Source organism: Manacus vitellinus, unplaced genomic scaffold (genome assembly GCF_001715985.3).
Source record: "Manacus vitellinus isolate BGI_N305 unplaced genomic scaffold, ASM171598v3 scaffold_3_pilon, whole genome shotgun sequence".
NCBI classification, from domain to species: Eukaryota; Metazoa; Chordata; class Aves; order Passeriformes; family Pipridae; genus Manacus; species Manacus vitellinus.
In genome coordinates this window covers 21,706,822-21,723,705 of record NW_021940535.1, presented here as the reverse complement: position 1 = coordinate 21,723,705, position 16,884 = coordinate 21,706,822, and the positions used below count along the sequence as shown (strand labels likewise).

General features: G+C 36.6%; 1 protein-coding gene across 2 annotated transcripts in view; it reads right to left on the bottom strand.

Annotated features, from left to right (window-relative positions):
• Positions 1-16,884, bottom strand: part of HIBADH (3-hydroxyisobutyrate dehydrogenase) — an 87,606-nt gene that overhangs the window by 60,599 nt on the left and 10,123 nt on the right. For both annotated transcript variants that reach the window (XM_018075777.2, XM_018075778.2), the window contains exons 3-4: positions 13,553-13,662; positions 11,009-11,130 (exon numbers count right to left, since the gene is read on the bottom strand). In XM_018075777.2, coding sequence (XP_017931266.2) covers positions 11,009-11,130; positions 13,553-13,662 — 232 coding nt within the window. The remainder of the gene's footprint in view (positions 1-11,008; positions 11,131-13,552; positions 13,663-16,884) is intronic.

Below are 16,884 nucleotides of genomic sequence, written 5' to 3'. Positions count from 1 at the left end.
ACAAAAACTACTGTCCTTTGCTGCTTCTTGTGTAATGTGGTGAAAGAACTGACTCAGAAACTTGTTTTCTATTTTCAGCTGTATTATTTGGTCTAATAAAAGCTTGTACCTCTCTGTACATCATTTCCCCTCTTTGTATTCTTAAGCCATGATGTGAAAGAACATTGGTATTGTGCTACTATGATCGGTACTGAAACATTATAGATTCCTATTATTTATGTTGCAAGAATTTAATTAGCATACTAACAGAGTACTAAGGCAAGAATTTATGACTAAAAAAAGCATTGAAAGTCCTCTGTGGGTCAGAAGCAAGGGAAAATGGCAACTCACACCACTTTCAGACTTGGAGAATTACTGCACCGAAGTAGTAATTTACACACATCCCACAAGAAATGGCAGAACCATAGGAAATGCCACTTTTAACCACACAGGCTTACATTTGACTGACGAGCACACTTGGCCTGTCTTTTTCCAATTAAGCTCCATCTGCTTCCTCGGTTGGACTGGTTGGCTTGAGGCCTCTCAACAGAACACCCATTGTACTTTACTTCATCCACTTCCCCCAAAAACCTTTCTCTGGCAGAAGCCAGGGGATGCTTCCTCAAAGCATGTCATTGGGCAGGGGCAGGCCAGATGGGTGGTGTGTGGTAGTGGGAGTGGCATCTGAGCAGTGACAGCAACCTGAAAAGGTATGGGTTTACTGACTCCCAACACATCCAAGGAAGGGTTAAGTCCCTACAAAATCAAATAAAAAGCACCATTTTTCTTGCATTATATAGTCTGACCAAAAACCTTCTGAAACCAAAATTAAATAGTGTGTTCCCTTCCACTCCCCAACACACACGCTCTAAAATAAATAATGGCCAAACTGATTTAAATGAAATTCTGTAGAAGAATTTGTGCTTGGATGAAAATGGCACATTTGAGCCTGAAGCAAAAGTAAAACCGCCAAGTTATAAACCTCTCAAAGGGAAGGTTTATAATGGAAATGCCAACAGACCCTTAACTATAGTGGAGCTGTTAGGTGCCAACATATAAATAATTCTAGTTTTTGCGGTCACTTACGATAAATTAGATACAGTGCAACTGGAAACAGTAGGGTTCTGATTCAGTAAACAGCAACAGCCAAGAGTACATGTTTGGGTTTTCAGACAAGTATAGCATAGATTTGATGCTGGCTCTGAAATGGAGTCTATAAGGGACATTTGGACTTTTTAAAGTAGTAAGCAAGTCATATTCTGAATTCTTGAGGGCTTGTAAAATAAAAACCTCCTTAACAAGCTTAGCTGCCTACTGTTTCAATTTTCTAAGATTCCTTTACCCCAGTTACAAAAAAACCACTCAATTCAAGACTGGCGTAATTGTCTACTAAGGAAAACAAAATACTAAGTAAGTGCACATAGTCACATTTACTGTTAAGAATTGCTAAGCATATTAATACAGTGGAGAAAAAAGTGCCATTGACCAAACAGTAACAGATTACCACCTTCTTCTTTAATAGGTGTGCCAGTTGTTGCACTACTAATGCAAATACTTTCCTATAGTCCACTTGTTCTAGAACAAGAACAATGCATTTAGGTGATCAAATATGTTCATTTTGGCCCTGAGGAAAATTTGGAAGGAATTTATTGCATCGTTTCACAGCAGTTAGGCCCCATGCCTTAACACAATTTGTTGAGGCAGTGAGGGATGCTATTAGTGCTCTCTGCAGGAACTTCCATCTTGGATGGGGAGGGAGCCCTCAGAGGCAGCCAACATTCAGACTGAGGCTGCTAAGAGGATGCTCCATCTCAGGAAACTCTCCTGCTTGCCAAATTCACATCAGTTTCTCATTTAGTGCTTCTGCTACAAAACCTTACCACTGCCCCAGCATCACCCCTAAGTCCCCACTAATGTAAAACCTAAGATGAGCATCTGCAGAAACAAGAAAGCTAGACACACTCCTAGTTTAGCTCTATTATGACAACGTTTCACATGTTGATAACCTACCGAAAATTCCTTTCTCCAACTGTCCTCCAACTTTTGAAAGAGAAAGGAAATCTCTATTCTCCCTGCATGTGCAACATAAAATGCCTTATTCAAGACAAAAGCTGCCACCAAATATTGCTTTCAGACTACCGACAGTTGTAGCAATTCTGAGAAATAGTTTAATCAGAAAAATGTTGGACATCAGAAACTGACCAAGTTTGAAGAGTTAATTATGTATAGTCATATACCTCTACAGATTATCTGTTAGTTCCATAATGAAAATCCACACTATTAAGCAAACTCAAGAAATCTGACACAAATGAAACACAAGTAGTATGATCCTTAGCCAAGGTTAAAAGTTAATGTGATTTTCTCTGTACTCCCCATGGCAAATATACTAAGAGCAATGAGCCACACATTCCCACCACACATTCTCAGAAAGCAGTGGAAACAGATTGAAAACAAAATGACAGCAAAAATGTGTCACTTCTGACTGTGTATGGTTAAACTATATAGTTACTGAGTAAGTAGGATCTTACACAGTTTGCAGCAACTCGTATTAAATAAAGCAAATGAATAATAATTACGTGTCAGATTAGTATTTTTGTCAATTTGACTAAACTTCACATTAAAAACCCCCATTAATTTACCAACAGTCAAACAATACACAGGATACTATCAAATAATTATGTGGATTTACTTAAAATATGTAAAGATTTTAATAAAGAATTACATAGTCTTTCAGAGTGCCCCCCACCCCCTCATTTTACTGCAAACAAATTTAACATTCTTCCACTACACCGAATAATTAAACCACAACTGCTTACAGAACCAGGAATACAAACTGAAGGTACAGCATTAGGGTGACATTTCCATGCATTACTCTGTTCCTGTCAAGCCACACTTTAATTCTTCTTATGAACAGATACAGGTTAAAGCTGTCTAAGGTCTAGGAAATTCCACACACTGTGTCCCAGCAAAACTACAGGAACAAAAATGATAACCAAGTTTTAAGGGTTAAAACTGTAGGTCAAATACAGTGTAGTAAGTAAATTTCTTTTCCACTTCAGGTCCTATGTTGTGCTTGGCATGAAGAAAACTGTAGTTAAAAAGTGTTTCTTCAGCTCTGGAACTGCATGACTGTCCTCTGCATTTCCGCAGATGGAAGTGGTGAGCCAACAGAATTAAATACTGTTGGACAAACTGAAAGGTGAACATTTACACAGTTCGTATGCTGACAGTTGAATTCTAAATGCTTATCAAAAGGCAATACTGTTTCCTTTACCCTTTTATATAATCATACAAACCATGGTTTTTTTAAAAATGTGGTTGAAGGAGGAAGAATTAGGAAATCCTGGTATTTTTATGTGCTCCCTGTGGATTAACTAGGAGCCATTTTGCTAAGGACAAAAGCTCAAGCTACTGAAATGTCTCACCATGGGCAATACCACACTAAAAATATGGAGTAATTTTCAGGTATTTGTTTAAAGTGCAGAGGAGTACTTCTGCTAGAACATTCTCCCCATTTTTATTAGCACAACTTGAGACACTTGCCAAAACATAAGGATGTCCTCCACTACAAGATGCCATTCTGCAATCCAGTGATCCAATCCAGTGATTTAGAATGGCTCCAGATCATAGGATAATATTGTCATAAACAAATCCCACTCTTGCCCAACTCATCATCATGACTTTAAAATGAAACAGAAGGAACCTAGAATACTACCATGATCCAGATGGGAGTCAATAGAAAATCAGCTTTCATTCCTACTGATCCTGGATTCAGCCATTTAAGGGATCAACAAGCAATTTACTTTCAAAGGCCTACCCTACAAGACAAGGTGAACTGTCCCTGTGTGCAAAGTTTACCCCGAGTTTGGTTTTTTTTCTTTTTTGGTCCTTTAGTTTAAGCATTTGAAGGGCCTTCAAAGGAGTCTTCTCCAACACAGAGTAGTTTGCACAAGCGTGCACTTGAGATGTGCCCTAAGGTTCGGATACTTAGGATATTAATGTTTCTTCCCATGGGTCTAAGTGTAAGACCTGCAGATCTCCCTTGCTGAATAAGAGACAAAATAAAAATCTAATTCTATGTTGGGCCACATCTTCAGTGGCCCAGTCCATTTAAATATGCATTGTGATTTAACCCTAACCAGCGAGTATGTACCATACAGCCACTCGCTCACCTACCCCTCATCTGCCCCCAGTGGGGTGCAGAGGAAAACCACAAAAAAAGGTAAAATCCACACATTGATATGAGAATAGTAATGCAATAATATCACTAATAATAAATGGTGAAGAATAGGGAGCCAATGAAAACAGAGAGAGAAATAAAACCCAAAAAAGACAAGTGATGCTCAATACACTTGCTCACCACCCACTGACCAATGTTCCTGAGCAGCAATCAGCCCCTCCCAGGCAATTCCTCCCAGTTTATATTCTGCACATGACATTGGAATATCCCTTTGCCCAGTTCAGATCAGCTGTCCTGGCTATGCTCCCTCCTGGCTTGTTGTGCACCTCCTTGCTGGCAGAGCATGGGAAACTCAAAAGTCCTTGACTTGGAGTAAGTACAAGTTAGCAACAAATAAGCATCAGTATGTTATCAACATTATTTTCATTCTAAATCAAAAAAACCCAGCACTGAACCAGCTACTAGGAACAAAATTAACTCTATCCCAGCAGAAACCAGGACAGTAAGTCAGGTTTCTATGGCCTTCTTGGTTTTTTTTAAACAAGAGGAGTTCCACACACAGACTGAAAAAATCTGTTTGAGGCAACACTGAATTGCAAGTACAACTGCTTTGTATTACAATTCAGAGTAAGCTGCATTTTCTCCAGTGGCATCTCCAGTGCTGGTGGGACTGTCCCCACACTGATAGCTGCTGTGCAAGCACAGTGTACTCCCAGTCCTACTCTGTGCAGAACCTTCCAGTTTGTAGCTCCTGCTCTGGTGTGCGTGGTGTTGGGCTCAACACTGACATGTGCACCATCCACATTTAGCATAGGATGGAATTAGGATTCAGATAGAGTTAGGGGATTATTAAGGTCTGGTGCTCATCATCCCCACTGTTTCAAGCACAGGAGTCAGGCTAGGTTTTTTTGACTACATGAAAAATACACTTTGAACAAGAGACTCCGTTGAAAGAGCAAAAAAGAGAGAAAAAGAAGCCCATGAATGTTTAAAACCAAAACAAACTTTGTGGAAAGCTTTGAAGTCATCCCTTCATTCCAGAAACATTCCAAAACACCACCTGCAACTCCTTAACTTTAAACATCCTCTAGAAAAAGCAATCAAAATTTAAAAAATTAAATTAAATTAACTTTTATTTCCTAGCACTTATGACAGGCTAACATTTGAAGATCTTTCTTGCTCTGGATATCTCAGAACACTTGACAGGATGAGCTAGATACTAGTATTAAAGTAACCACAAGCAAACAGAGCAGTTATTAGGAATGTGGTAACAGCTCACGTACAGCTGTGGATATTAGAACTATTTTTACTGAGAGAAGGAATGTTGGCTCTAATTCTGCAGTTATTCTTTACTCTTTTTCAAAGAGTGCCACAGGGATTTCTAACTTCCATCTGGACAGTTTTCCTTTAACTGTTTTTGAACACCATGTGTGAGAACACAACAGAACTACAGACATTAGAAATGGAAAAGACCGATTAGATCATGTAGCCATCCTCCTGCCAGTTGTAGATTTTTCCCTACAGAATAGTTCCTAGCACTTTGCCCAGTACAGTTTAAAGCATGTCAAGATACTTGGCTTCAACCATCTCCTTTGGAAATTATTCCACAGTGTATGAAGAATGCCGTTAGGACGTTTTTCCTGGTAGACACAGCACACATTTTTCTTTCCTTAATGATTTCCAGTCTATTATTCCTGGTTATATCGCATTGGGCCAGCCCAAATAACTCATCTTTACACCTTCGAATAAATGGAGACAGATATGTTTCCTTGCACATTGGTCATTATTTGGCCAGACTACACACAATTTTATTGCCAAAATATACAATATACTTTAATAAAATCAGTTATTCCACTCTTTTAGTCATTGTATGATAATTGTCTCCACTCCACTGAACGTTTTTAGATGATACTCTCAACAAATCTGTTTATTCTTCCTTACCTTCTGCTACCTTTTGTATCTCTATAAAATAAAATAAAATAAAAGGCATAATAAACTTAGAGAAGAAAAATAGCCTTGCAAAGTCAGCACATCAGTAAATGTACTGTCTAACTCTTCTGTAACAGCAGCTGCTGCCAACATTGTGATTTCCGCACAGGGTTTATACTTCCTCCTGCCACAGTGTCAAAATACTCATTTTGCCAATGTGTAAGATTCTCAGGATTTTCATTCCTTTTCAGCTTCTCTCCAACAAGAGAGGTCTACTAAACCAGCCTTATTTTGACAAATGTAAGTATTGTTAAATAATTTAAATTGTAAGTTATTAGAAATCAGAAGCTTTTTAAGTATCTCAGGTTTCAAAATATTTCTTCATCCTCATTTCAGCTTCCTTAAATCAGTTCACTCAATTTTTCCCTTCTTTGTCATCATTACTTCTTGTATTACTTTTCCCTAATTTCAATTTCAGAACAACTCAGTAACATTTTTCATACTACCTTTAATATTAAGGTTGTACATTGTAATTTCTACCACCATGTCTACATCACAGACTTTGCAAAAAATAAATATGATCAGATGCATTCAGCAAAAAAATGTAAACAGAAAAATTAAGAAACATGTCAGGAAAGAAAAGATTATTCAAGACATGTAGTGACTGAGGAAGGGCAGAGAGAAAGTGCAGTGAAAGTGCTACGCTCAGTACCAGAAGCACAGAGAATGTTGTGGCCATTCTGAGTACACACATTCAGGATTTAAAAATAAAGCATAAAAGCGTAAAACCAGAAATAACAATGGAGCAAATATGGCTATGCCTTTAGCTCTTTTCCTTGCCAGCAAGATCACCAGCCACTGATAAAGGGATAGGTCAGAATTATTAGTTCTAAATTCATGAACCTATTTCATCTTGATAGTGCTTCAAACATTTTAACAGATCCAATCACTGCATTACCCAGTCAATAAGCCAAAACCAAACAAAAGCTCTATACCACTGAATTCAGGAGATTCCTCATTTTATGCCTTCTGTTTATTAAAAAAGTACATAATGTCTCAAATTAGAGACATTGAGTCAACCCACCAACTCTTCTGCTCTCATGAAGTCATAGGATAACATTTCTCTAAAATTGCACAAAGTTAAAGAAAAGCAGACACAATCTAGTGAAGCCAGTTAAAAAGTAACTCTGCAAAGGCTCTTCAACAAAGACAGGTCTATTAAACCAGCTTTATTCTGGCAAATGTATTGATTATGCATCTTTATTACAACAGAATTTACAAGCTAAAAGATGCAACATTTGAACCGCTCATTACTAATTTTTATTATTTAGTCTAGTCTTAAAACATCTTTCAAATCATCTTTGCAAGCACTAGTGTGTGCAGACAGTCTTAACTCCTCTGTTTCCCTACGAAAAGACACTACAGCAAGCCACCAATGTTTAAGTAAGAGAAACACATTCACAAATTATTCTGTTTGGTCTATTTAATCTCTGCTATCAGTCTGATCCTGCCATCAAAATAATGAAATCTACTGCTCACTGAGAGAAAATCAAATTAAAGATCTCACAGTATTTCTAATAATTCTTTTCCAATACAGGGAATAAGTCTGCATTTCACCCTTCAAGAACTCACATTATACTTTACATTACCAGTGAGCTGAAGTCTCAACTTCTCAGTGGTACTACTAGTACTTTTTCCATCACTTAATCGCTAACTAGATCTTACGGATGCAGCACTATAAGATGAAACGGTTTGAAATGACAGTTGGAATAAAAACTCCAACCTTTTCTAGCCACCTCCAATCCAGAGTTCCTAAAAAAAATAATCTTCTATTCTACTGTTTGTTACCATATTAACATGACTACAGTTCTCTACATGGCAGCTGTTATTAACAACTAGTAGTCTGGTTTTTTTTTTACTCATGACTATCTTGGCTAAGATATACAGTGAAGGGGAAGATCTCCCTAAGTTTCATTATCGGATCTTAAAGAACCATCCTTACAAAAGAATTGAAAACATTTTCTTTGTACCTCCAAAAACAGAAAAGCAAATCAAGCTGTCATGTCTTTTTGTGACGTTAAAGCAGAATGCAGTACCATTTATTTTGAGCAGATATGGATCTGATATAATTGAGTCAGTGGAAGGGGAAAAAAGTTGAAAAGGTAGTATTCGAGAACTAACAATGCTTACACTGAAGAAAGCATCACACCAGAAATAAAAAAAAAATTCACCCACTGTACTTCAGACAATGCATATTTTGTATACTGAGTTAAAGAAAGAGAACTACTATGGCAGCATTAGTAAAACCATTAGTAAAGTTTGCTCTGGATTGTAAGGTGAGAATCTGTATCACACTTTTACTGAAATCAGTGGGAGAACAAACTTGACACAATTCTCGAAGGCTAAATTTAGATCCTGTACTTAGTCAGTAGTGTCTCGTGCCAACAGAAGTCAGTTTTAATTATATTCCTGTGATAATGTGTACTTTAAAAGCCTCTTATACATACAAAAATGCAGAATCCAATCTTCACCAAGAGATAAATTTACTCCTCTAGATCAAAAAAAAGTATTAAACAAACACAGATTTTGAAGGTGTTTCCTCATTAGTCACATGCTCACTAAGATGTAACAAATCAAGGCAGCACTGCGAACCAAGACACAACTTTCTCATGCGGACCTGCAAGAGATCCTAATCCCGGGGTAAAGCGATTGCTATCTCTAGACAGCATTAGCAGCATAATCTGCATGCAACTACTGGGATGAGAAGTATTTTCTAAAGTCAGTTAATACGAAATAATACTGTAGTAACTTGGTGCATCGACTTCCACTTAATGGGTCCTGACTGTAAGCTGCAAGTCAATGCTGCAGGCCACGGAAGAAGAAAGCACTACTACACTGGCACGCAGGCCCATCTGAAAAAGATCAAGGGAAAGAATCTTTTAGGGGTAAAGCTGCAAACAGGTCACTAAAATCTGACCCTAATGCTATGCACAAAGATTCTTCATTTGCAATGACAGGACAGGATTAAAATCGCCGCTAGTTCTCACTAAGGTTTCTAGACCAAGAAATTTCCAAAATATTATTCAGTTTGTGAAATAACTTGTTCACAGCGCATATGAATATTAACATCCATCAGGCAACACCCAAATACCTAAAAACACAAGTGGAGTTGTGTGCCAATAACAGCCAGTAAACAGACAGATCTAAAGGGGACAGTTCACACATGCTGCTTTCTCTTCTCCTCACTGCCACAGAATAATGCCTGCCAATTTCTAGAGAGTCGAGTATACTTCTCCATTTAGTGTTTTGTTTGACGGCCAACAATGCAGTCAGGACATACAAAAATACCCAAAAGACTTGATGTGTTAGGTCTTGAAAGATGGAAATAACAAAGCATAACATTAAAGGTTTTTTCCAACCTTTAACTTCTCCACATTTCTTTGTACTCCTTGGCATTGACAAACATATTAAGTACTAGAAAGCTAAATCTCAATTCTTTCCCTCTCTTTCAGAATATCACTCAATCTGTAACTGACACTAAACAACAAGTTATTTGTATTCAGATAAACTAAAACCAAAAAAGTCATCTGTATTCATACTAGTCAGCTATATGTTATCATATTAACTCTGTCTTGGCCTTAACATTTTCTCAAGGAACAAACTCCCCCAAACAGCAAGCGTTGTTTAGGAATCAAACTTTTTTCTTTGTAGTTATAGCATAGCCAGCCTTATAGCAAAAACTTACAGGTAAAAACAAATTACAGACATTTCTAAAAGGTAAATAATTTCCTCAGGTAAACAACATATCTGGCAGAAAGGGACTGAAGAGAACCACACAGATAATGTCAGAATTGTCCAACTGAAAAGCAGAAGGGCATGCAGTTGTTTAAAAAAGGATCAGATAGATACATAATCCACCCAAAATACACTTTTTCTGCTGTTTTTATTCCAAGGTTGACAAGTTATTTAACTTTATAAAACAGGATTAATATTTTGGCTGGGAAGCAAGAATCTTGTCCTCTCCATTATAATCTTCAGTATCGCCTACCTGGATCTTCCTACTTTCTGTTCACAATAGAACTTAGATGAAAATTTTGGCTTCTAGTTCGTAGTCAAATCCTGCCTTAGTTTTCAGTTGAAAATTAAAAAGATGGCTAGTTATGGCTCCTCAACCACACTCATCAGGAAAATAAAGAATTCTCGCAATGCCAATTAGATTAATTTTTAGAGGGGATTGTAAAAACCCCAAGATTTTCCCACATAAATGGGGATGCGCTCACATTCTAATTCTGGGTCTTTTAGAGAAGAATGCAACAATAGTAACTATCAGCTATGGTTTTGTTATCAAAACATTGATTTTATGTTTCTGCTCTCCTTAGTCCACAAAATGAAAGACTTCCCTGCTCTATATTATTTCTTATGAGAAATAAGAGATCAATAGCTAGCAACTTTCAAGAATAGACAAATACTGCCCACATTCTTCAACTGTTATAAAACCAGATGAAAGCCGGTTTCTCTTGATCAAGAAATCCTATATTCCCCTCTTCATTCCCTCCTTTTTAATTAATGAAAAAGCAGCAAGACTGCTTAATGATGACCAAACAGCTTTTCCATAACAGAAACAGATGAAGGCTGAAGAGATATGAATATCTGCAACTTTAACAAACAAGTTAAATTAAAAGGACCCCCGTACCATATCCTAAGAAAGCTCAGTTTCTCCAGGTCTAACACAAAAGCATACTCCTAAACCAAAAATATTAATAAAATAACATACATTTCTGTAATGTAATCAAACAACAACAAAACCCCCCAGAATACTGTACATATAGCAAAGAAAAGCAACTTGTAGCAACAAAGGTACAAACTGGTGACCGAGACTGCAAAGAGACAATGTGAGGTAAACTGTTAATGAAGACTTACCTCCAGAAACTGGGGCATCCATGAAAACAGCTCCCATTTTTTCAACAGCTTTGGCTAATTCTTTTGAAACTGCTGGGTCAATAGTACTGGAATCTATTAGCAATGAGCCTTTCTTCACTTTCCTAAAATAAAAATGATTTGTTGTTGCTGCTGTTGTTGTTATTATCAAGTTTTGTTTCACAGGACACCTGTAATTATTACCACGGCACTGGTTTTCCTCAGCATGATAAATTTATAGACACTTTGTGGTACCCAGAGAAACACAAAGTTTTAAACCCTATTGAGCAAGATCTGATCAATATTTATACTGCTGATTATGTATAGCACGCAGTTTTGAATCCCTCAAAGCCTAATAATACCTGAACACAAAAAAGGATGTTCCTCCTAAATGCTATTATGAAAAATTACACAAAAAGGGTGCACAAGGAAAACCTGCCATCATAAAAGTTTGAACAGTATATCCAGACCATCTAAGATGCATTCTAAGCAACTGACCTAAATGTTGATTCAGCCTAAAATTCAATATATAACAATGCAATGTTCTTTTTATATACACAGTATCTTAATTTCTTAGCAGAATATTCTGATTTCATTCTTTTAATCATTGCTACTATTTATTCCACATAAAGATCATAACTAAGACCACAAAAACCTACAGAAGATTTGAAGTGAAGCATGGAGAAAAATCTTGTTTTCCCAATGATAGCTAGTAAATTTAGGCAGAAGAACTGTAGAACAGAGGAAGTTGCATATGTGATTTAAAAAAAAAATTAAATTTTTAAATTAAAAAAAAAATTGAATGCCCTCCATAATAAAAAAGTTGAGGGTAGCTGTTTTATCCCTCTTTCCATTGAATTACACCATGATTTCAAGTCCACTTGACCAGCATTCACCATGAAATCAAACAATACAGTTTTTCAGTCATAAAATGGTGGCCCATTTAAAGCTTCACTGCACCTTCCATGGTGCTGGCAGTACAGTGATTTTCACTTCACTGAACTACCTAGATTGCTGGAAATAGTCTCTCAATATATACATATGGCTGTAGACGCCACTGGAGCTCCAGACCCAAACAGTGTTCCATACATAAAACTTGTCCTTTTTCATGGGAGGTGTGACCTGCTGCACACAGTTTGAACACATGCAATGAAAACCAGCATGCAGATAAAGTACTCCATCGTCTCCCCTTGTGCTCCGAAGAAGGAGCAGTGGAAGCTCCTTGGTAACACAGTGGGTATCAATGTTTTCTTCAGTAAAGCTTAAAAAGCTTTAGAAAATTAAGAAAGTCAATTCAGTCAGCAAGGACCAGGTCTTGAGTGTCACTCAGAGATACAACCACTACTGCCAAATTACACTTCCTTCTCTTAATACAGAGGCTGAGAAACTGCAGCAGCATAGGACTGCTTTCCACAGCCTCTGTTCCCTGCAGGATTTTCTGCATCTATGTACTTAAAAGATTAACTGGCTGTACTATGTCAGTAAGTACTGCCAATTGTTCGTCAAACCCCTGTCATCCTGGATAGTTCTCCCACAGCTGTTTGCCTGGCTTTGTGGGACTGAGCCAATTACCCATCTTCCCTGAAGGGTCTGAGGTATGGATACTTAGATCTGCTCAGTCCTACTTTGTGAGGAATTAAACTACAGACCAGTCAGGGAAGGAAGCAACTATTATTCCTATATAGCAACAACAACAGAAATCCCTCTCCTTCACTTCATTTTCTTATCAATGCATCTTAATATTGTACAATCAGTACCTAAAAAGACATCACCAGTTTTTGGCAATCTACTGTACTTTTGTCTTCTGTATGTTTCTTCCTTGACATTATTAACCTTGATAGCTGTAAGATGCTACATGATCCTCAGAGGTTATCCAGTAGCCTTAGTCGGCCTGCCAGGAGTAATGCACACATGGCCAGAACAGACTTTTAAATACTATTTATTTTTTAATTTGGCAAGTACAAAAACTCTGAGCGATAGATTTCTGCAAACTATGCATTTAAGGTTTAGTGGCAATCCCTTCACAAAAGTTAAAATCCACTGTTTCACATTAAACAAACTTGTTAGCTATTTTCTTGTGTAATAAACAGACAAGTAAGAGGAAAATCAATATAAAGTCTTGTCAGCTTTCTACGTTAATATACTTTAATACCATAAGACAAAATGACGTCTCTTCAGAACATTTAATTTATAGGATTTCAAGTAAAAGAAAAAATGAGCAAATAATTGTTGCTAGAAAATATTCTAGTTATACCTGTGTGTAGTACATTACATTAGGGCAAAAGAAACATGTAAGTGGAAATGCAGATAACAGTCGTTAAATTATGTCAAAAATAAAATTAAGACTGCAGCCAAAAGCCATTCAGAGCCAAGCACTGTATAAGAGAACTCATATAATTAGAAATATCAATACTGACAGAACAGAGAACATTGAATTAAGTGCCCTGAAGGCACAGCAAGAGTTACAGCAACAGGGATCATCTGACAAACAACATGATACAGCCTTAAGTAGGAGTGGGAATTCTCTAAACTACAAAAAATTCTTACTTTAGAATTCCATTTGCTCCTGTGTAAACTTCTCTCACATTGGGACTAGAAGGCAGCATGGTAATAATTCTGTCTGCTCGTTCTGCTACATCTGCTGGGGATTCTGTTACCTTTTAAAGGAAAAAAAAAATATAAGCTTACACTTCCTGAAACAGAGACATCAGACATGTTTGTTGAATTTGTTTTTAGTATTCATCCGTCACAACTTAGCTAGTTGAAAAAAATTAAAACACTAGAAAAATTGCTCTCCTAATGAAAATGTTAGTTAATTGTATCCAGTAATAGAAAAATAAAAAAATAAAAATGAAAAGGATTTGCTATCATGGAAGTTCCTCCACATCTGCCAAGGGGGATGCTTGCATCCCATCAACTTATTCATGAATCTTCAATTCCTTAAAAACCATGCATCTATACAAAATATTGCTCTGCAATGTTTCTAAGGAGGAAAATATGAAGGACCACAAAAATCTCACTTTTCTTCCTATCTTATATATGATACTGGAAGAGAGGAAGACTGAGGAAAAAAGAAAAAAATTATTTAATGTATCTCTGAGGCTCACCTTAAAAAAAAAATCAGATAAACTAACTGCTGTTTCTCACAATATTACAGTTGGCATTTTTTTTAAAAAGAAAATTATCAGCTCAAGCATTCTTCACAAAGAAAGATCTGAACAATTTTCAAAATATAGTATTAGGTACTGGTTGTCAAACAAACATACCAAACTTTAAAGGGATATTACCTTTCCCAGATCACTTTCAGAGAAATATTGACAGCTAAAGCTGAATTGTACTCAGAAGGCATTTACCACTACAACTTTTGTCCAGTACTGGTTTGAAATAATTCTTTAAAAATTGCATTGTTAATACATTCATAGATAAGGGAAAACAGCAACAAAAAATACAGCTAATTCTTTTATCTTTAGCCCACAAGGATCAAATCTGATTTCAGTCATTCAGGTAGTTTTACAGAAACAACTTAAGTTCTAGGTAGAAAACAAGATGAGCAGAAAGTAGATTTTGTTTGTGAATAGGACTTCTAGTATTTATTTTCCAGCTATCGTTGCTGAATGATGAGAAGCAACCTTAGTATCTCAATGATCTGTTCTGCTACATATGTTATATGCCTTGAGTTTTTAACCTTAAGAAATGTCTTAAAATTTTACATGCACTTCTTAGTGTGAATAAATTAGAATTTCCATATCACATGACTCTAGGGATAAAGAAATTGCAGCTGAACAGCTACCCAAAATTATGGAGACTTTCCATAGTGCGGAAAAATCAACAAATCGTTGAGCCTATTTCACCATTCCCTCTATTTATAAATACAAGTATTTGTTATAATTTTTGTTAGTTTTGACAGTAAAGATCCTAATGTAAATATATTCTCTTTTTTATATACACTACATTTATAAGGTCTCAGAATCAAAGAAGGCATGTTATATACACATTTGTAAGGAATGTTGAATAAGGACTTCTGGGATACAGCATGAGAAACTTCTTGATTTGTATTTATAAGTAAAAGAAGGGAAGACTGTATACAGTCACTGAACAAAGCTCTTGAGAAAAAAAAGTACAGAAACTGGCATAGATGGGACTTAGGAACACCCAGATTTTATTTGAAAGACTAAGTTAATACTGCACAAAATATCTGGTATACCATACAGTTAAAAAAGGAAATGTGTTTTAGTCTAAAGAACAAAGGTTAGGAGGAATAAATGAGGTAATTATAAGAGCAAAGCTTTTCTATTTGATTAGTTAATTTTATGACTTGACTCCCTGGAGACTGGAGTGCCTATCTCTTTATATAGGAGCATGACACCTTTGTCTTTAGTTTCAAGTATCTCTGGTTCAGTTCAGTCCCAATGTGTATTATTAGAGGAGGAGAGAGGTAGTGCAATTGGAACCTGAATTTATATATGTCCTCTTATTTGAAACTATTATGTCCAGTATTCTTAGGGGTTTGCAAGTTATCACCTGAAGACTCAGTGGCCCATTTGCATCTTTCAACCATAAGTTGAAAAACATATTATATTGTGCACACAACTGAAAAACTACATCAGCCTCAAATTTCTACCTGGCTACAAAGATGGAATATAGCTGGGGTAGAATATAGCTGGGTTTTGATTACAGTTTTAAACAGTTCTTAAGGAACACAGATACACAGACATGGTCAATAGTCACCTACACAGAAATTAATTTATTCCATCCATGTCTTTCAAAATACTAACATGCCTTTTATATGAAGCAAATGAGATTAAAAATGCATACAGATTAGGACAGTACTTCCACAACCATATAAGGAAAAATCTTTCTGCTACCTTGAAGTAAGTAGCAAAACAAAGTGGGAATTAAAAGTGGGAATTGCCACTCTTAGCTTTTTGATACCGTTAACAAATATGAATTATATTTTCTGAGGAAATCTACCTACCTGGTTCAGAAAGCAGCATACAAAACTTTTATTTTGGGACTTCCTGTCTCAGAAATAAATCTGAATGATTTGAAAGCTATTGCAAAGCATTAAGCATTCAAAATCATTAAGAATGTGCATAACTTTAAAAAATATACCAAATACTAATTGTTCATTACCAACACAGACCATACTGGCTCAGAGTAGCAGCCCACGGAGTTCCGTACATGTTCGGATACTTGTTTGCTTTTCAACCAAACTTTTTCAGTATGCAACTGGATAGGGGAAACTTTTCTTCATACTGGTCATTGGGTTTGCCCTTCAATATGTGCATCTGCTTATATTTGTTCCAAGCTGCTTCCCTATTTTTTATTTATTTTTGCGGTAAGTCAATTAATAATTCTGTGAGCCTAAAATGCCATTATTACTGTACACTGAAGAAAGCTCTATTTTTATGATGCTTTATGCATCAGATGACTTCAGTTACACTCTCAATCTTCTAAATCTGAGATAAGATTCAAAGACATGTAAACTGAAGTAAAGTAACTGTGTGACACAGTTACTCCACTGCGTAAAAAAAAATTGGTAAGTATGGTAAATATGACGAAGGGGAAAGACAGTAAGTAGAGTGTAGAGGCAGCCTACTTGCTCACAGTCTTGTTCAGTATTTTCCCTTGTTTGTAGCCTTCCAACTTTCTCCCAAGTTTCACCTCAAGTGGTTCCATATGCTCCAGCTGAGCCAGTTTTCCTCTTACTATTCACCATTACTAGGAGGGTGGCTGGTTCCTGATATATACTACCTCCCAGTTCTTTAATTCAGAGGCTAAAGAAAGGAGAGTCACAGATTATGCAGATTAACGGTCCAACATCCTTCATCCTCCATATACCTTGGTAGCAGCACTGGCCTTAAACAATGGACATTTGG